Source organism: Ailuropoda melanoleuca, chromosome 2 (genome assembly GCF_002007445.2).
Source record: "Ailuropoda melanoleuca isolate Jingjing chromosome 2, ASM200744v2, whole genome shotgun sequence".
Lineage (NCBI taxonomy): Eukaryota > Metazoa > Chordata > Mammalia > Carnivora > Ursidae > Ailuropoda > Ailuropoda melanoleuca.
Window position 1 is genome coordinate 195185296 of NC_048219.1, and position 20816 is coordinate 195206111.

Below are 20816 nucleotides of genomic sequence, written 5' to 3' on the forward strand. Positions count from 1 at the left end.
AAAATCTTAAAAAAAAAAAAAAACAAAAAAAAACTACTCCTATTTTAGTCAGTACGCTTTAGCAGTTCCCTAAATCTCTAGTCTGTATCTACTGTGTAAAATGCTGGGGACACTACTATAATTATTTTATCCTGGTGCTGTGTTAAGTCACCTAAAATCTAATAGGGGAGAGNCAGCAAGGAAACTGAAGCAGTAATCAAAAATCTCCCAACAAACAAGAGTCCAGGGCTGGATGGCTTCCCAGGGGGAGTTCTACCAAATATTTTAAAGAAGAACTAATACCTATTCTTCTGAAGCTATTTCAAAAAATAGAAATGGAAGGAAAACTTCCAGACTTGTTTTATGAGGCCAGCATTGCCTTGATCCCAAAACCAGACAAAGACCCACTCAAAAGGAGAATTACAGACCAATATCCCTGAAGAACATGGATGCCAAAATTCTCACCAAGATACTGGCCAATAGGATCTAACAGTACGACAGAAGGATTATTCATCATGACCAAGTGGGATTTTTTCCCTGGGCTGCAAGGGTGGTTCAACATTCACAGCCCAATCAATGTGATACATCATGTTAATAAAAGAAAGGACAAGAACCATATGAACCTCTCAACAGATGCAGAAAACGCATTTGACAAAATACAGCATTCTTTCTTGAGCACAACTCTCCACAGTGAAGAGATAGAGGGAACGTACCTCAACACCATAAAAGCCATCTCTGAAAAGCCCACAGTGATTATCATTCTCAAGGGGGAAAAAGTGAGAGCTTTTACCCTAAGGTCAGGAGTTTGGGTATTGTCATTGTATATCCACCATCCTCCTTTCTCGCCTGCTCACAATTCCTGACTCCTTGGTCCAATCATTTGTCCTTGATGATGTAGCCTGTCCCATTTCTCTCCTGAACCCACACGAGGAATGTGACCATGGCTGCCTGAAGCAAGAGTGGGGTCTCTGTCTCTGTCTCTGGACAGAGTCACGGATGGACCATAACCCTTAAGGATCCATTCTCCTGAGTCAATTCAGATCGGACTTTTGGTCAGCTGTGAAGGAGCTGTCTGTGCAGAAATGCTACTTTAAACATAATCACGCTTTAGGATGATTTGAGTTTCCAACCTGAGCTCCATCTCCCATAGGTGAGGTTTCTGCTGGGACAATGCTGTCCTGGGAGCACACCTCCCCACGTGCTCGAAGGCAAAGACCCCTCCAGTTCCTGCCCCAAGATAGCAGCACCTCCTCTCTCCCTGTACAAGGGGAGGCCTGGCCCAAAGTGACACTGTTTGAATTCTGATTTCCTTTGGGTAGTAAGAAACAAACACTTCCAACAAAATATATCCAATATGTCAATGTGAAGTGATAAATTTGAACAAACACACTTTAGTTAGAGTAGTTATTATTTTGACTTTGCAGTGGTCACCTGGTCTCTACCCTTGAGGAAAGACGAGGGGGATCATTTATTTTGAGGGAAAAAAATTCAAAGCTATCACATATTTGAATAACACATAAAGTATCGAAGTCACTAAAACCACCTTTATCCTCATAGGTATTTATTATAAGTCCTAGAGAGGATGGTGACCAGTGACGGAGCAACATAAAAAAATACGGAAAAACAGTTGGTGGAACAGTTTCCTAGGAAACGAATGACTGCAATCTCAGGAGATTTGAGATCATGCCACAGATTCAAAGCAAAAAAGCCCCTTAAAAGACAGTTTCTTCTAAAATTCCAAATTCCTTACCTTGGTTTTTTCCTTCGTGCCTTTCTTTTCCTTTTCTTTTTTAGGTTTCTTGGGTTTCTTGGCCGCCTTCTTTTTGTCTTTCTCTTCTTCTTCTTGGTTTGCAATAATATCTTCAGTAACCTGGCAAGACACACAAAGTAAGCATCACGATTCCATGGAGCCCGATCAAGACGAGGACTGCTTTTCTTGTCCGGAGGAAGTGTTTGTGCTGGTCAGTGCCCGCTCCCTCCCCGCTCTGCTCATCTCCACGGCCGCCTCCCTCTGGCTGGATTCATCATTGAGGCAGCAGTCGGATCTCAGGGAGCAGATGAGGGGGAGTTTGGACATTTCTGAACCCAGTTCCCTGCTCCCCCCACCCTCCTGCCCATTCAGAGCCACTCTCGCCCCCAGGGCTCCCGCGAACGTGAGGGAGGTCATGGCTTCCTCAGTGTCTCTGCGGCGGCCAGGGTGCCGGCCCACCCTCACCTCTTCCCCGGTGGAGCTGAGGACACCCAGAGTTCCCTGCCTGAACTCCACATGACAGTTGCTCTTGCTCTAACTTTGCTTTCCCATAAAGGATCGCACATCTCTTCTCAGGGTTGGTTTCTTTCCCCTGTATTTTCTACAGTGCCAAAACCTTACTTATGCTCCCCAAATTTTAAATATTTCTTAAGAAGTACCGGGCTCACATCGGATTAGCATCACTGGAGAATTAGTAAGGGTTTGTAGAACACCATGTAATCTGTTCTATACAACAGATGTTTGCTGAGCTCCCACTTGCTGTGGCAGAGAGACTTCTGGGAGATGTGAGGCGGTAGAAGCTACGTCATGTCACTGGTCATGTGACCGAGGGAAGTGGCATAACATCTCTGGGACCCAATTTCCTTGTTTCATTTTCTAAAATCCAGTCAGTACTTCCATCCGTTGGACTTCTGATAAGCCAAGCACGGTTCTGAGAGCTGCGCAAAGATGCACTCATTTACTGCTAAATGCAGCCTGCGGTGCGAGCTGTCCCCAGCCCGGTTTACGGATAAGAGAGCAGGGCACAAAGCGTGCCGTCTCGTGGCCATGGACACGCAGCGGGTGAGTGCCGAGCTGGGATTCAAACAGACGCTAAACAGGACGAGTTTCACAACGTAGAAAGAAAAGAGGCAAGATGTGGAGCAACGTACATAAATTTATCCTATCATACAAAATGCATTTGGTTAAATAAAAAAAGTAACACTCTACAGTTTCAGGATAAATACATACGTGGTCAAAGCACAAAGATATATGCGGGAATGACAAACAGCAAATTCAGTACAGTGGTTACCTCTGGAGAGCAAGGTAGGCAACAAAACAAAAGGGCTAGTGTCCTTTCCCTTCTACTGTGTTGTACTAAACCAGCCTCCTGGGATCAAGTCTACTTGTTCATGCCTTGTTAGTGATTTAGTCAGTGCGCAAGTTTATTTTCTAGTATTATATACATATGTATTTTAAAGATTTTATTTTATTTATTTGACAGAGAGAGAGACAGCCAGCGAGAGAGGGAACACAAGCAGGGCGAGTGGGAGAGGAAGAAGCAGCCTCCCAGCGGAGCAGGGAGCCCGATGCGGGGCTCGATCCCAGGACTCCGGGATCACGCCCTGAGCTGAAGGCAGACACTTAATGACTGAGCCACCCAGGCACCCCTCTAGTATTATATTCTTGATATTTATACATATATTATTCTCAGGAGTTTATTCACACTTTTAAAAATATAAAAGACAGCTTTACCATGAACAAATCAGGATATCTTGGTCCCATCTGGACTTAAAAACAACACCAACGTTATAGTCATTAGTCATGTGTCCCCTTCCCACTATCCAGAGGCCAACCTCTCCCAGGCTCCCGTGAAGCTCTCGGTGGGGTGAGGCTCAGGAAAAGGGTGCTGGTGAGCCTAAGAGGTGACGTATGTGGTGTGCACATTATTTGGTAATAAAAAGTGTGTCTTTAGATGGAATTAAAAGTCCCTTGTCCAAGTGGCAATGTTTTCCTCGGGGATCAGGCTCACTTCAACTCATAGAGCCAAATCGTGGCCGCTCTGGACTTTTACGTTTGGAGCACTTAGGAAACATGAACACTTTTTTGCTCCTTGGAAGTTCGGAAGCTTTCAGAAATGCACAGACGATTTTTAAAAAATGACCTGATGTATAAACTGTGAGCAGCTACAAAAAGGAGGAATCCTTATTTGTGGAACATACAATTCAGTGTATCTTGTAAAACCTTCTCCATTGTATTATTTATTTCCTCTATATCCTTAGTTTATTAATTTAATACTTCGATAAATACATTCACGCGGCCCACAATTAAAAACTTACAAAAGATCAAGTTGTGAAACGTTCCGTTCCCATGCTGTGAGCCAGCCAGTAAGATCTGCTTTCTAAAGCAGCCCCAATACCTTGGAGGTGCTTCCAGAGACACCTTAAATAGCTATATGCAAATATACGTGCGTACACACACGCACGCATGTGCACACACACACCCACCACTGTGTTACGTTCACCAATCACACGCTTGAAAAGGGTATGTGATTGGAGTTTGTCTCTTTTTTAAGCCAATGTTGAATTTGTTTTTCTCTTGATTTTCAACTCGAGCAAATCTTCCCAAGTACACAAATATGTACACATGTATACACGCAGATACACAACGTAAACATAGCTTGGTCATTTTATTCCAACATCAGTGTCTCGTACACACTGTCCTTGTTGTACATTATGCTCCAAATAATGTCCCTGGCTTTCTTCGCAGTGAAGAGAGCGCTTCCTTGTTCTGTTTTCGTGGGTGCACTTTAGATGATCCAGCCGTTCTCCTACCAATGGAATTAGGTTGTTTCCAACCGTCTGCTGTTACTAACAGCGCCGCACACATAAATGCTGCAAATATCATTTTGCAGGTGTACGAGCATATTTGCAGCAGAAATTCCTAAAAGTAGAAATGCCGGATCAAGGGTATGTATGTACATTTGTAATACTGTCAAACTGCCTCCGTTGGGCTGTGCCAACTCACGCCTCTGCCAGGCCTGCGGGCGGGCGCTGCTTTCCCCATCTGCTCTGACACCGTGTGACACAGTCTGTTATGTTTGTCAACTGAACGGCTGCAGAAATAGTCTGTCACGGTAGTTGTTTTGGGTTTTCTAAGATGTCAGTGCTGAATTTATTTTGCTCATGCTCTTCAGCAATTGCAAAGCCTCCCGAAGTGAGAGGCACACTTTATTGTCCTAGGAAGTCAGCCACCATATTTTCGGTAAACTGTGGGGTCTGAAGGCCAGATCTGGCCCACCACCTGTTTTCTTTTATAATAGTATAATATATTATAGTTTTATTGAGGCATATTTTACATAGTATACGTCCGTCCATTCCAAGGGTGCGATTCAATCATTTTTAGCACATTTACCAAGTTGTGGAACCATCACCACGAGCCAGTTTTGGAACATTTCCATCATCCCAGGGTGACCCCTCATGTCCACTGTCAGTCTCTTTCTTTTTCCTCCATTCCTTGCCAGGCCTCTGCTAATCTCCTCTCGGCCTCTGTTCACTTTGTGTGGACATTTCCTGGGAATAGAATCATAAAATGTGTGGTCTCTTAGGTCTGGTTCCTTTCCCTTTGCACCGCGGTTTTGAATCTACCCATGTTGTTGCACATCTCAATTGCTTTTTCCTTTTTTATCACCAAATAATATTCCATTGCTGGATGCACCACAATGGCCTATCCAGGCACCAGCTGATGGATATGTAGGCTGTTCCAAATGTTTGGCTATAACGAGTAATGCTCCTATATTCACGTACAATCTTCTTTGTATGGACACATTTTCATTTCTCTTGGATAGAGTACCAACAGTGGACAGCTGGCTCATTTGGTACGCTCATATTTATTTAACTTTTAAGAAATGGACAAGCGTTTCCCAAAGTGGCTGCGCCATTTTGCATTCCTACCAGCACCATCGCAGGGTTCCTTTTCCTCTACACCCTCAACTTTTGTTACTGTCTTCTTGATTATGGCCATCCTAGTGGGAATGAAATGGTCTCACTGCAGTTTTAAGTTTTATCTCCCTAAAGACAATGATACCAAGCATCTATTCATGTGCTAATTAGCTATTCATACAGGATCCTTTGTGAATTGTCTATTCAAGTCTTTTGCTCATTTTTTGATTGAATTGTCTTCTTATTGAGATGCAAGAGTTCTTCGTTTATCCTGGATACAAATCTCTTACCAGGGATTCATTTTCATATCTTCCCCCAGTCTGTTTTTGTCTTTGCATTTTTCTTGATGGCATCTTTTGAAGTGCAAAAGTTTTGAATTTTGATGAGGTTCATTTATCAATTTTGTCTGTCAGTGTAGTTTTAATTTGCGTTTCTATGTGTGGGGTTCATCTTCTTCTATGTTGGATATCTTTTATTGTGTTTTAGACCCATTTGCATTTTCTTTTCCGAGAAATGTCTGTTAATATCCTTTGGCTTTTTAAAATATTGAGTTATTGATCTTTTTTTATAGAGCCGTAGGAGCTCTTTATATATGAGAAAAATGCTCTCCTGTGTGTAGTGCTTGTTACAAGTAATTACCCTACTGTGTCATCGGTCATTTGACTTCACTTGGGGTCTGTTTGCCATGCAGGTTAGAAAATTTTCGTGTGTATCATTTAAAATTTCATTTTTTTTCTTCTATGACCCCTGGATTGCGCAACAGAGGTAGAAACGTCTTTCCCCACTCTGAGGTTATAACATTTCTTCCTTGGCCTCTTCTAGTTCTTTGGTGTTTTGTTTTGTTTGGCATTTAAGTCTTTGATCCATCTAGAATCATTCTGGGGTGAGGTATAAAGAAACAGAGATTTAATTTTCTTCTTTTTTTCAGATGACAACCTGGTTATTCTAATCCCATTTATTAAATATCCCCCCTTCCCCAAGAAAGGCGCAATGCCATCTTTGTTATCTACTAAATTGGCATATGTATTTGGGTATATTTCTTGACTTTCTATTCTTTTCCACTGATGTGTCTTTCTAGCCTGTGCCAATGGGTTCTTAATCATGGCTCAATACTGCACGGCTACTTCCTTCTCATTATATTGTGTAATTACATGCAGAATTTTACTGGTTATTCTTGAGTATTTACTTTCACCTCAAGTTTAGAATCAGGTTGGTCACCTTCTGTGTGGCCTGCCCCTGCCCCCAACATAATGCCATTGATATTTTTGTTTAGATCACATCACACGTGCACATGATGTTTGGGAGAAGTGATGTATTTACAATGCGGAATATCCCTACCTAAGAACACAGTGTGCTTTTCCCTCTTTCCATTTCATCCCTCACACTTTTTAAAACTTTTCTTTACCCAGAACACGCATTTATTATTAAGTTTGTTCCTGAATGCTTTATCTTTGCGTTGTTGATACTGTTGTAAATGGACTGTTTTGTTGTATTTTCTATCTAGCTGCTGTTTGTACACACCAAAGCTTTTGCTCTCTGTAACTCCGCGTCTTCCTTCTCACAGTTTATTTTTTTATTTTTATTTTTTTATGTTTTTTTATTACATTATGTTAGTCACCATACAGTACATCCCTGGTTTCTGATGCAAGGTTCGATGATTCATTAGTTGTGTATAACACCCAGTGCACCACGCAATCCGTGCCCTCCTTACTACCCATCACCAGTCTATCCCATTCCGCCACCTCCCTCCCCTCTGAAGCCCTCAGTTTGTTTCTCAGAGTCCATAGTCTCTCATGGTTCACTCCCCCTTCTGATTACCCCCCTTTCTTCTCACACTGTTTAGTTTTCAATTCATTCTTTTGCTTTTCTAAGTGTAGAGCATACCTGCAAAAAGCGATCGTTTTGCCTTTTCCTTTCCAATTTCTATATCTCTGTGCTCTTTCTGTGTCCAGTAGTGTTCATAGATCCTAATGGACAGCAGAGACAATGGTCATCCTTGTATTTTTCATGACATTGGTAGAATTGTTTCTAGTGACTTCCATTAAGCATAATATTAGATCTTGAACTAAGAAATACTTTGTCACGTTAAAGAAGTATCCTTATGTTCTAATTTTTTGTTTCATTTTAATTGAATTTTATTTTTTATTTTTTTTCAGAGAAAATGCTTACTTATATTTTGAAATATGTCTACTCTTTGTAAACATATAGTATATAGCTAATGTTGACATATTCTTCCATTGCCAGATTTTTGCAACATGATGTATCATAAAAATTTTCTCTTGGAAAATATGAAAAATAGAAAAAAAGAAAAAGCAAAATTATTTAAAATTTCCCATCCTAGAAATAATTACTTTTTAGATGCAGTTTACTTCTTCCTGTATTTTTGTATGCATAGACCAGGAATTGCAGATTTTTCCGTAAAGGGCCAGAGAGTAAATATTTTAGGCTTTTCACACAGATGGTTTTGGTCACAACTAATTGTTTCATTTTTAAAAATCAAGAACGGACGTTGAATTGTAAAAGGCCCAACCAGCATCCACAGAGATGCACTCATGGCTTTCCCTTTTGGCTCTCTTTATAGGATGCGATGTATTCACAGACACACCCTCCACCCCAGCCGTTCTTGCAATCGGGAATAAATGCCGCTTGACTGTGGTGTTTTGCTTATTGAATGTGCTGCTGGGTTTGTGTGCTAATATTTCAGGTTGAATGTTTGGATTAATACTTGTGAGGAAGACTAGTCTGTGGTTCTGTCCGCGCTGGGCCTTCTTTGGGAACGTTGGCATCAAGGTGATCATGCTCACTGTGTAGAAAGTTCGTCTTGCTTGTTTTTTTAACAAATGTAAAGTTGCCCCTTTATGTACAGGCTGTAATGGTTATGCTTGGTCTGTCTCTTCGTCCCCTCCTCTCCTTGGTGACAGTTACTGTGACGTCCTGCGAGACTTCCGTGTGTACTGCGGCAGGTACACTGCACGCGTCACCTCATCTAACCGTTACGTCAGCCCAGGGAGGGAGGCGCATGGGGAAGGAGCCCCCTGAGTGGCGGGACTGTGGTTCATCCCCTCTACCCTGTCCGGACTCTTCCATCACTTGTCTTTACAAGTCATGCTGCTTTGTGGCCTTCTTTGTCTTATTTTAACATATTAACCAGGACATTTTCATCTTCTTCTGTTTTTAGTCAACATTAACCCTACTCTTGAATGTTTCTCGTGGATACAATGTAGACATTGCACCAGCATTCTTTTTTTTTTAATTTTTTAATTTTTTTATTATATTATGTTAGTCACCATACAGTACATCCCTAGTTTTTGATGTAAAGTTCCATGATTCATTACTTGCATATAACACCCAGGGCACCANGATGTAAAGTTTGATGCTTCATTAGTTGCATATAACACCCAGGGCACCATGCAATACGTGCCCTCCTTACTACCCATCACCAGCCTATCCCATTCCCCTCCCCTCCCCTCTGAAGCCCTCAGTTTGTTTCCCAGAGTCCATAGAGACTATGGANCTCTGAAGTCTTCAGTTTGTTTCTCATAGTCCATAGTCTCTCATGTTTCATTCCCCCTTCTGATTACCCCCCTTTTCTTTATCCCTTTCTTCCCCTACCGATCCTCCTAGTTCTTATGTTCCATAGATGAGAGAAATCATATGATAATTGTCTTTCTCTGCTTGACTTATTTCGCTTAGCATTATCTCCTCCAGTCCCGTCTATGTTGCAGCAAATGTTGAGAAATCGTTCCTTCTGATGGCTGAGGAATATTCCATTGTATCTACNTTTGGGCAACTAATCTTTGATAAAGCAGGAAAAAACATCCGGTGGAAAAAAGACAGTCTCTTCAATAAATGGTGCTGGGAAAATTGGACAGCTACATGCAAAAGAATGAAACTTGACCACTCTCTCACACCATACACAAAAATAAACTCCAAATGGATGAAAGACCTCAATGTGAGACAGGAATCCATCAAAATTCTAGAGGAGAACATAGGCAACAACTTCTATGACATCGGCCAGAGCAACCTTTTTCACGACACATCGCCAAAGGCAAGAGAAATAAAAGATAAAATGAACTTATGGGACTTTATCAGGATAAAGAGCTTCTGCACAGCCAAGGAAACAGTCAAAAAAACTAAGAGACAGCCCACGGAATGGGAGAATATATTTGCAAAGGACACCACAGATAAAGGACTGGTATCCAAGATCTACAAAGAACTTCTCAAACTCAATACACGAGAAACAAATAAACAAATCATAAAATGGGCAGAAGATATGAACAGACACTTTTCCAATGAAGACATACAAATGGCTAACAGACACATGAAAAAATGTTCAAAATCATTAGCCATCAGGGAAATTCAAATCAAAACCACACTGAGATACCACCTTACCCCAGTTAGAACGGCAAAAATTGACAAGGCAGGAAACAACAATTGTTGGAGAGGATGTGGAGAAAGCGGATCCCTCCTACATTGTTGGTGGGAATGCACCGGCATTCTTAATCCTGGAATCCTTACCTTTCTAAGCTAACAGGAAACGCATTTGGCCCCTGGCTGTGGCCTTTCAAGACACAACTTGGGCCTGACAATTTAGCTGCAGGGACAAGACCTCACTGGGTAACGAAGGGAAATAACACCAGGTTGAAAGGACAGTCACTCAAGGCAGGGCTTGATGAACTGCCAAATGGCAGGGTGGATAGTATGTGGTCACTGAGGTCTGAGGAGGACAGAAGTCTGCCAGAGGCTGGAGCAGGAGCTGGTGGTGTCAGCTCCCGAAAGGGAGGTGGGGGAAGAGCACGTCCCTCTGACCCCAACAGCTCACTCGGGGGAGCACAGGGAGACGGGAGGCTGACCGGGGGGCTGAGGTGGAGAAACCCTGATTTACAGCAGAGCTTTTACTGCTGTGTAGTGCTCCGTGCTCCTTACCTGGGTCCCTCCTCACGAGCAGTAGCCTGTGTTCTTTGTCAGTGCTGTAAACGGGGCGGCCCGAACTACTCTTTCAATCATCTGCGGCAGGGGTCGGCAAATCATACTGCATGGGCCAAATCTGGCCCACTGCCCAGTTTGTAAATAAAGCTTTATTGGAACAGAGCCATGCCCATTCATTACCTATGGTCTGCGTCCACTTTCATGCTAGAATAGCAGAGTTAAGTAGTTGTGGCAGAGAATGCATGTTCCACAGCCTCAAATATTTACTATATGGCCCCTCACGGAAAAAGTTTTTGTCTCCGGTCTATGGCAACTTGTCTTATTACATGCTTTGTATAAATTCCCTAATAGCATTTATGGGTCAAAGAGTACATGCATTAAACATCTGATGTTTGCTTGGTCCATGTTCCTCAGAAAGGTCATGCTGATTTTTATATTTATGTATCCAGCCACAATGAATGGGAGTGACTTTTCTCCACATGCTCACCAACTCCAGCGATCATCATGATTTAAAATTTTTACCAATTCAATAGGTGAAAAGACATAGAGTAACATTGTTTTATATTTGAGTTTTTTTGGTAGTGAGTTTTAAAGTTTTTAAAATTAAGTTAACATTTTTTTGCCTTCTTTCTTACTGAGGTATTTAGATTTTTCTTGTTATTTCCTAAGAACTCTTTACATATGAAAGGTAGCTATTGTTACCTATGTTGCAAATATTTTCTCCAACTTATCATATGATTTTAATTCCAATTATGAGATTTTTGGCCATTTGAGTTTTATGTGGCCCAGTATATCAGCTTGAGGATATGAGTATGAGTTTCACTTTTAATAGCAATGCTTCTAGTGTTCCACAGTGGAGCACAGTGTCAATTTTCTCTTGGTTTCTATGATAAATACTCTGAGGTTAAGAACAGTTTTCCTCTTTCTAGCTTATATCTCTAAAAACAGCCTTACAAGTCAATTTCATCAGATGCCACTGGAGCATCGACAGAGATGTTTCTCTGGAAGAACATCACTATCACGAAGAGCTGGCTCTCAACAGGTGAGCAGGAATGCAGCAGGGGAGGAGGGGTAGGAGGCCAGCCTGGGATGCAGGAATGCAGCAGGGGAAGGGGGGTAGAAGGCCAGCCTGGGATGCGGGAATGCAGCAGGGGAAAGGGGGGTAGAAGGCCAGCCTGGGATGCGGGAATGCAGCAGGGGAAGGGGGGTAGAAGGCCAGCCTGGGATGCAGGAATGCAGCAGGGGAAGGGGGGTAGGAGGCCAGCCTGGGATGCAGGGAGAGCGTGAGGTGCACAAAGGCACTGAAGGTGCAGTGACACAGGGCTAGAGGAGGGCGGGCCAGCAGAGCACTGGGGCTCATGGCAGTAAGACAGGGGCAAGGGGACAGCAGATGACACTGAGGGGCAAGCAGGAACCAGAACGCAAAGGGCCCTGGAAATCAAGCTGCTCAGAATTTACCAAGAAAGTAAGCCCCACATGTTGTCACATCTCTTTCAAAGGTTAAGACAGGAGAAAGAACGAATTCATGTTGAAGTAAACTTAAAGGTACATAATTGATGAAACATCAAAATATTTCCATGTAAATATTTGCAGGAAAATAACCCAAACCTAATAACACAGTGAACCCACTCAGGTTACAGGTTAAAGAAATGGGATTACAACAGATTTGTGTTTTGTTTTTCAAGCATCTCCATACCTGTTGTGGGGTCTTGTTGGAAAAGATAATGGCGGACCCTCCTTCTTCCACGTTAGGGTATTCAGGAAAAGTGCCAGTTAGGTTCCTGAGGAGCAAAAAAGAGGGGAATTAAGTAGGAACGAGCTCCATCCTCTCTGTCACACCTCCCACTCCCTGGCTCTGCTCCTGGTCATTGAAACAGGGGAGTGTTCTTGGGGGGAAACTCCCTGCCTCTTGTGGCCAGACACACTGTCTCCAAGGAGCAGCAGGACCCGGCCATGTTCCTAGAGCTTTGCTTCCTCCAGGTAGTTGTTACTCCGGGACGGACACACCTCTCTGTAGAGCAGATTGTATTTTTCTCCTTTTTTTTTTTTTTTAAATTATTGAGGTCCTCTGTGCTTGACTTAGGAATGAAGACAGAAGCACAAATCACTTCTTCCTGTTTAAAACTTAGGATAAACACAGGATTTTGAAACGAAACAGAAGGATGGAGTTGTTCGGATGACAAATTTAGTAATAGTGCATGAAATACGCGGGCAGGCTTTGGGTTTCCATAAGGCTAAGGTTCCATTTCATATGGGTTCCAAATAGTAATTTTTCTGTGTGTCACCATATAATTTCTACATTTTAAAAAGCAGACTTTGCAATTGAATATTGCGGAATTTCAGGAGGCGTGTGTAGTTACTATTTCTAGGTTCCACGAATCCACCGAAGCGGACAATCCAGGGATTAGAGGAGACAGCTGTGCTTAAGATGAGTCCACAGCAGTGGTTCTCAAACTTCTGACCTTCGGAGCCCTTTATACTCTTGAAAATCTTTGAATATCTCAGGGAGCTTTTGTTTATGTGAGTTATAACTATTGATATTTCCTGTAATAAATATTAAGTCTGGGATATTTCTAAAAGATGCATTTTAAATTCACTTAAAAATAACAATAATAAACTCATATGTTCACATAAATAACATTTTTAGTATATTTTCAAAAAAAAAAAGGTAGTGAGAAGAGTGTTCCTGTTCTGCATTGTTGAAATCTTCTTGAAGTCTGGCTTGAAGGAAGGTAGCCGTGTGCTCGTACGCGCTTCTGTACTCATTCCGCTGCAGTGTCCTGTCTCGGTTGAAGTTTGGGGAGAGCATCTGTCCTCACATTGGTCACTTTTCATCACAACAAAATCACATTCATCAGTAACTTCACTGGTCTCCAAACCGAAACTCTAAGTCACGGGAAGCTCTCAGGCTCACAAAGGTGATTACGAGATTTCCAAAATTTTAATTTTTGCTACGTCAGAGCTTTCCTTTCGGGCTCATTTGGTTCATTTTTGAGACAATGTCTCTCAAAAGCCAAAGTCTGTCATTTTCTCGATTAAAAATGACGTTCCACGGAAAGTGGCTGGTTCGGCTGCGGGCAGATGACCTCACAGCACTGCTTCCTCACGGCCGCCCAACGCCGCGCTCCCGATTTGTCACATGGAAGAGTAAAATGCTGCGCAGTCAAGGGTCAGGTCTTAACAGTTAGTCCGTACGGTGTCCTCGAGGGTATTATTAAGTGAAACTTTGTTTTGAGGCTGATGCATGGTGGTGAGGGGCACGACGATTCCGCGTTGGGGCCACTGCTGGGTTCGTGCCGAGGTGCCAGCACGCCCTGCCTGCGGAGGCCCCAGTCTTTCCATGGGATTGCTCTGGAAACAGTTTAAAATGTCACATCATTGTCTGGACAAAGTATCTCAGGTCTCTCGAACCTTTCCTGTGGGCTCATTCAGTAGCAACGTGACTCAGCTCCTCAGCGTTGCTTTGAAAGGAACTGAACACAATGGGGTTTGTGGGGACAAATGCAGGGACAAGGACGACAGAGGAGATCACACACTAAGTGTGCCATTCTGTCAATGGATCTGCCGTCATTGCAGCTACTGTGGTAGCTTCATGCACTCAGTTACCCATCCACCTATCTATCCACCCAGCCATCCGTCCATCCGTCCGTCCGTCCATTCATCCATCTAACCATCCATCCATCCGTCTGCTGGTCTGTCCGTCCACCCATCCATCCATCCATCCATCCATCCATCCATCCATCCATCCATATACTCAATCAACAAACACCTGATTAGTCCCAACTAGATTCTGGATTCAGTGACAGGAGAGAGTGATCTGAAGATTAAAGTGTCAGCCCTTGCCTGGATGCCCTCAGCTTTCACAATCACAAGGCTAGTACATATAGTTGATCTCAGACACTGCTTGTCCACAAGGCTCAAATCTCGATGCTCATTAAACTGCCTGACCACAGTCTGTCTTGTTCTGTGCAGCACTTGGCCTTGACAGGCCTTGGATAAGAACTGTGAATACACTTGGAGCGAAAGTTCTAGCACCCTCTCTTCTGTGCACCCACTCACCCATTCCCCCGACAGCCACCTTCACAGGGAGCTCCATCGTCTAACCTTATTTCCTCACTTTAAACCTTGAGTGTCTTTGAGGACACAGAACAAACCTAGAAACTTAGATAAACTAAACCCAAAAGGATTGACATGTGCCATTTCTAAAGTAGAATTCTTAATTATATTACACATCCATTTTCATAGTAAGATTTAAAAATATTGCATTGTTCGTAGCACTTTTTTTGCAAAAATAGTATTAACTCTAGTTATTTTTAATATGTAAAAGAACATATTTAGTTTTTTTAGTCACATTAGTTTAAATAATTCATGATAATCTGAAATTGGGTGTCTGGGCCTTAAATAACGCAGAAACTGTTGTAGGGCACACATTTAAAAGATCTATTTTAAAATTCATATCTGAAGATGACGGTGTAGCCTGATAGGTTTGTCTTACTCCCCACATGCACACATACATGCACACACACGTGCGAGCACACAAACGCACACACATGCACACACATGCATGCACGCACACATATGCACACATGCACTCACGTGCACACACACGCTTCCCTGTGCTCACGCCACCCCATGTTCTTCCTTCCTCAGCAAGGAGTCCGCTGTCCCCATAGCAGTTGCTTCCCTGGTTTGGGCTATTCCAAGTGTGCCCTGGGTTTGCACTGATTGGGCCTCTCTCCTCAGCCCCGTCCCTGTGCCTTGGTCACCGAGAGCACGCTGAGACTAGAACACACGGTTTGAATTTCATTTTATGTTTCCTTGGCTGCTGGGTTTCACCCCCACATTTGCAGTTGCGTGCGGTGGCGGAGATGGGGACGTAGCCTTACTCTCCCGAGTCAGGGTGCTCCGAGCCAGACATGCCTGATCCTCTCCTGCCGCTCAGGATAGGGAGGCTGTGAGGTGATGAGGGTTTGGCGCTTGGACTCAGCGCCCTGTGAGCTGTACAACCTGCAGCCGTCCGATGGCTTAGACTTGGGGACGAGTGGAGAGAATATGTTGGCTCCCACCGTGTTTCTGGCAGAAACAGCTGGGGGCTGACAGCATCGGCTGCAGGGGGCAGCCCATCTGGGGACTCCTGGGGGAAGTAACCGAGGATCTCCAATGAAATGGTGTCAGGAAAGATTACAAGTGGAAACAACGTATCTGGTTTCTGTTGGACTCTGCTACCCCACAGGCATGTCATTCCTGTCTTCACCTTCTCCACAGTCCCCGCATCTCCGGGGCGGAGGCGATCCTTTCACCTGAACACAGACACGGTGTATGCCCACCACCCATGGTGTCTGGACACCACTGGTGCTCATCCAGGCCCCCATCCGGAAAACCCACGCTGTGCTTAGGGCTGACACATGGTGGGAACATTGACATTATTCAAAAAATGGGAATTGCAACATGATGGGCTCTTGGTCTGGAAAATTCTCCCACACACCCTTCCCCAGGACTCTGCTACCAATTGCCTCAATGTGTCCTGGGGGAGGAGAGTGGGGAGCTGTCATCAGGCAGAGATGGCTGGTGCCCTCTCTTCACTGGAGGAAGGGACCACCGCTCTCCAGGATGGGCCAGCCTGGTCCTAATCCCCAGGACCTCAGAATGTGGCCTTATTGGGAAATAGGGCCATTGCAGATAGCATTAGTTGAGAGGAGGTCATACTGGATGGAGTAGGGTGGGCTCAAGTCCAGTATGACTAGTGTCTTTATAAAAAGGGGAAATTCGCACCCCAGGACACACATGCACAGAGCAAGGACTGTGTGAGGACACAGGGAGAAGATGGCTGTCCACACGTTGAGAGAGAGACCTGGAACAGCTTTCCCTCATAGCCCGTGCAAGGAACCAACTCAGCTGACACCATGGAGGTCTTCGACTTGGAGCCGGAAACTGTGAGGGAGTGAATTCCAGATGTTTCAGCTGCCCTGTGATGGTCCTTGTTACGGTCATCCAAGGAAGCTAATGCACGAGTTTGGTGATGAGTTTGCTGTTGCTGACTTCTGCGGGTGTTTTACAACTCCATTCCTCTCTCTCTGCATCTCTTAGATGGCCAAGCCCTCTTTTTTGGAAGGTTCTCTTTCTTGGCTTCCTCCTGCCTCTCTCACCCCTCCTCTGGCATTTTTGGCCCCCCTCTTCAGCCTTACACAGGAAGAGCTCAGATTGCATGGCCTATAATCGTATTTGAGCTCTCCACTGTCCATTCCTTCTGAAATGAAGTGCTAATTGGATTTCCTCCGCGCTCTCTGCCCCCGCTGACCACCTGCTTAGTCTTCTGGGCCAGGGCCTCCCCGTCTCCCCACCTGTGGGTGCTGGGGGACCCAGGGCTCCCTCCTTAGGCTCTTTTCTGTGCACACCCATCAGGGTCTTATCCAGTTTTGTGGTTTCAAACAGCACCGTGGGCTTCACCTCTCCCAGCCCCCAGTCTCCTGCTCGTCTGTCCCCTGGGCTGCAGACCTACATTCAATGGCCTGCCCAGTAACCCCTCCAAAGTGCTGTGAGCTCTTCAGGCTCAGATGGCCAAGACTCAGCCCTTGTTTTCACCTTGTCCCCCCAACCTCCTCCTCCGCTTGCATTTCCCCCCTTCAGAAAATGGGAACTCTCCTTCCAGTTGCCCCTGGGGCAAAAACCTAGACTCCCGCTGGCGTGCTCTCCTCTCTCATACCTCTGTTCAGTCCTTCCGCCAGCTCTGCTGGCTTTATCTTCTGACCACACCTGCAGTCTGACCACCTCTCATTGCTTGCATTGTTCACAGCCAGTACCATCCCTACGTGCCTTCCTACAAGGAACTGGATCCATGCTGCCCCCGCTGCTCCTGTTCCCACTACACTCCTCGCAGCAGCCAGAGTGATCCTTTCAAAACAGAAGCCATATCACGCCCTGTCTCCGCTCAAAAGTCTGCCAACTCTCTCAAAGTGAAACCAAAGTCCATATAATTAGGTTAACTTATGTCCCTTCTTACAAGTCTCATTCATATGCAATTAATAACGCACCCCCGTTCACTCTTAAGTGTCCTGGTTTGGACATTAAATGACATGGTTCCTCTACTTGCAATGGCCTTCGGAACACTCCCCAGCCACCTCCCCGCTTGACCCCCACCACCTTCCACCTGCTCACCCACTTCCAGCTGCTCCTCCGTCTACCTGGATTCTCCCTCCACAGAGACATGCTCGTCCGCAGAGACAGCACATGCTCAATGTCATCGTATCAGAGGCCTTCCCTGCCTATCTTGCATAAGATAAAATTTTCGGCCAAATAAAATATGTGTCCTCCTAACTGATGGCCAAAGGCCTTGCTGAGGTAGGTATATCTGGGGTAGAGAAGAACGGGGATNAGATGGCCAAGACTCAGCCCTTGTTTTCACCTTGTCCCCCCAACCTCCTCCTCCGCTTGCATTTCCCCCCTTTAGAAAATGGGAACTCTCCTTCCAGTTGCCCCTGGGGCAAAAACCTAGACTCCTGCTGGCTTTATCTTCTGACCACACCTGCAGTCTGACCACCTCTCATTGCTTGCACTGTTCACAGCCACTACCATCCCTACGTGCCTTCCTACAAGGAACTGGATCCATGCTGCCCCCGCTGCTCCTGTTCCCACTACACTCCTCGCAGCAGCCAGAGTGATCCTTTCAAAACAGAAGCCATATCACGCCCTGTCTCCGCTCAAAAGTCTGCCAACTCTCTCAAAGTGAAACCAAAGTCCATATAATTAGGTTAACTTATGTCCCTTCTTACAAGTCTCATTCATATGCAATTAATAACGCACCCCCGTTCACTCTTAAGTGTCCTGGTTTGGACATTAAATGACATGGTTCCTCTACTTGCAATGGCCTTCGGAACACTCCCCAGCCACCTCCCCGCTTGACCCCCACCACCTTCCACCTGCTCACCCACTTCCAGCTGCTCCTCCGTCTACCTGGATTCTCCCTCCACAGAGACATGCTCGTCCGCAGAGACAGCACATGCTCAATGTCATCGTATCAGAGGCCTTCCCTGCCTATCTTGCATAAGATAAAATTTTCGGCCAAATAAAATATGTGTCCTCCTAACTGATGGCCAAAGGCCTTGCTGAGGTAGGTATATCTGGGGTAGAGAAGAACGGGGATTTTTTGGATAATTACTTCGGCTTCTCCTTGCAGTTTGGAAAATCCTTTAATAGATACGGGGATATTCTCTACTTAAATTTTAACACAACAGTGCCTGCGAAATACGTTAAATACGCTGCCTCTGTGCATAATTACTGAAATCACAACTTTCCCTCAATCCTACTTTGAATCTTGATTCCAAAGACATTTGATTATCTCTGAAATTTCATCGTTTTGCTGATGTGCCAAGTTAATGTGCAGCTTGAACTGCAATGCCATTCCTGGACGCCCCTCCCCCACCCCAACTTCATTTGTCCTCCGGTCGCTGCAACAGTCAAGGTCAAGGCAGGTGCTTCAGCCCGGCGCCGACCACCTACGGAGCAAGTCATGCAGCAAATGGAACTCGGCACGTGGCTGCATGAAAGATCTCCTGGACCGTGCATGGGACAACTCCCTCATTTCACTAAGTCTACAGAACAAGATGGAAAAGGAGAAGCAAGAAAAGGGAAAACCATCTGAGAACACAAAGCCTGAGAAGTGGATATGGAGCTTGAGAAGACTGGATTCATCAGATATTCCTAAGTCTTGGCACCTAACTTAGGTTAGGTGGCACCCTGAGCTTCCGTGTGGGTTTCACGGGTGTCAAGCGATCCCACGGTTTGGTCCTAACCTGTTCTCACTTGGTTCTTCCCCACCCCCACCCCAATTCTTGGTCCATGATCTCTCTTCCAATCCCTGTCTTGGGCCCTAGAGATGGCCAAGAGGAGCTCCTGCCTGAGGCACATGGAACCCAAGCCCGCATTCTGCCCGAGGCCGGCGGTCCCTCCTGCCCACTCTCCATCTCCACGGGGGAAGTGGGAAGTACCCCATATTTTATTTTGTACAAATAGTGTTTGCCTGGTATCTGGGTGACTCAGGCAATGGTGTTGCCATTTCCTTATTGTGCCTGAAATCTGTTTCCACCAGGGCTCCACAGTCTGGGGGCAGGGGCTGGAACCGGGGCAGAAAAACTGCTTTTTGGACGCCAAGGTGCCGACCTGGCCTGTCTGGAGCTGCCATGCACCTGACCTAACCCAGTTCAGGTCACCTGAGCTCACATTTCACGGGCATCTCCTGCTAACAGCAGCAACCCGTTCGGGAAAGTCAGAGGCTCCCCGCGGGCTGCCTGTGTCTCCTTATCTTCAGTGGGAAGAGTTACAATTCCGTATAACCACCGGCCCTGGAGGGCAAGCGGTTGTTGTCCGGGGGAGGCAGGGTGAGGGTGGCACACTGGGCAAAGCCCCCTGTCCCGTCCCGAAAGAAGAGCATTCACAGCCACACACACCACGGGGCTCTGCTTTCCCTCCGCAGTCTGTCTTCCCGCACCAGGAAATGGAAAAAGATCTTTTGTCAGCCCAGAGCCCAGCGTGTTGAGAAAAAGTGATCCATGAGCTATTGTCTCAGCCCCCATTCCAGGACATTTGGGTGGTTATTTCCACACCTGAAATAACCACAGGATGTGTCCTGACAGATCTTACAAATACTTTTTAAAGTATTTCCTCGTGCTGAATTTTATCAGTGAGATTACTCCAGGGCTTGGGGCGTGCTCCCCTCCTGGACGTATGTCGTTCTCCGGAAGATCTCCAGAGACCTACTGCCGACAGAAAGCCCTGGGTGAAGAGCCGAGAAAGGAGACACTCCGGCTGCTCCTTCCGGGGGGGGGGCGCGTGGCTTCTCTGGCAACCTGATCACCTGTTGTGCCAATACCTTAGTGCTCCCCTTCCTCTGATGCCTCTGTCATTGCCTGGATGGGTTGTGACCTGTTTGAGGGTAAAATGGAAGCCAGATGTGAATTTGAGTTTCTTTGGCTCTTGTGAGGTTGACACTTTGCGACGTGCCCCGTGCATCTGTGTCTCCTCGTTCCTTGGATCCACTCGTGTAGCAGAAATTCTAACAGCTCATATGCTTGTTTCACGAATGCTTACAACGCATTTTCACACATGCTTTTCGCAAAGTAGTTTCTCATTTCATCCTTACAGAAATTCTGCGAGATGAACATTTCTCTCCATTTTGCAAAGGAGGACATTTGGAAAGTTGGGAGTTTAAGTAACTCATCCTAAGGCAAACGGTTTCTTACGGG

At 45.3% G+C, this 20816-nt stretch overlaps 1 protein-coding gene across 1 annotated transcript in view; it reads right to left on the bottom strand.

The window, feature by feature from the left end:
• The window catches only part of IQCA1 (IQ motif containing with AAA domain 1), a 172483-nt gene that overhangs the window by 86289 nt on the left and 65378 nt on the right, over nucleotides 1-20816 (bottom strand). The window contains exon 8 of the mRNA XM_034655460.1: nucleotides 1730-1849. Coding sequence (XP_034511351.1) covers nucleotides 1730-1849 — 120 coding nt within the window. The remainder of the gene's footprint in view (nucleotides 1-1729; nucleotides 1850-20816) is intronic.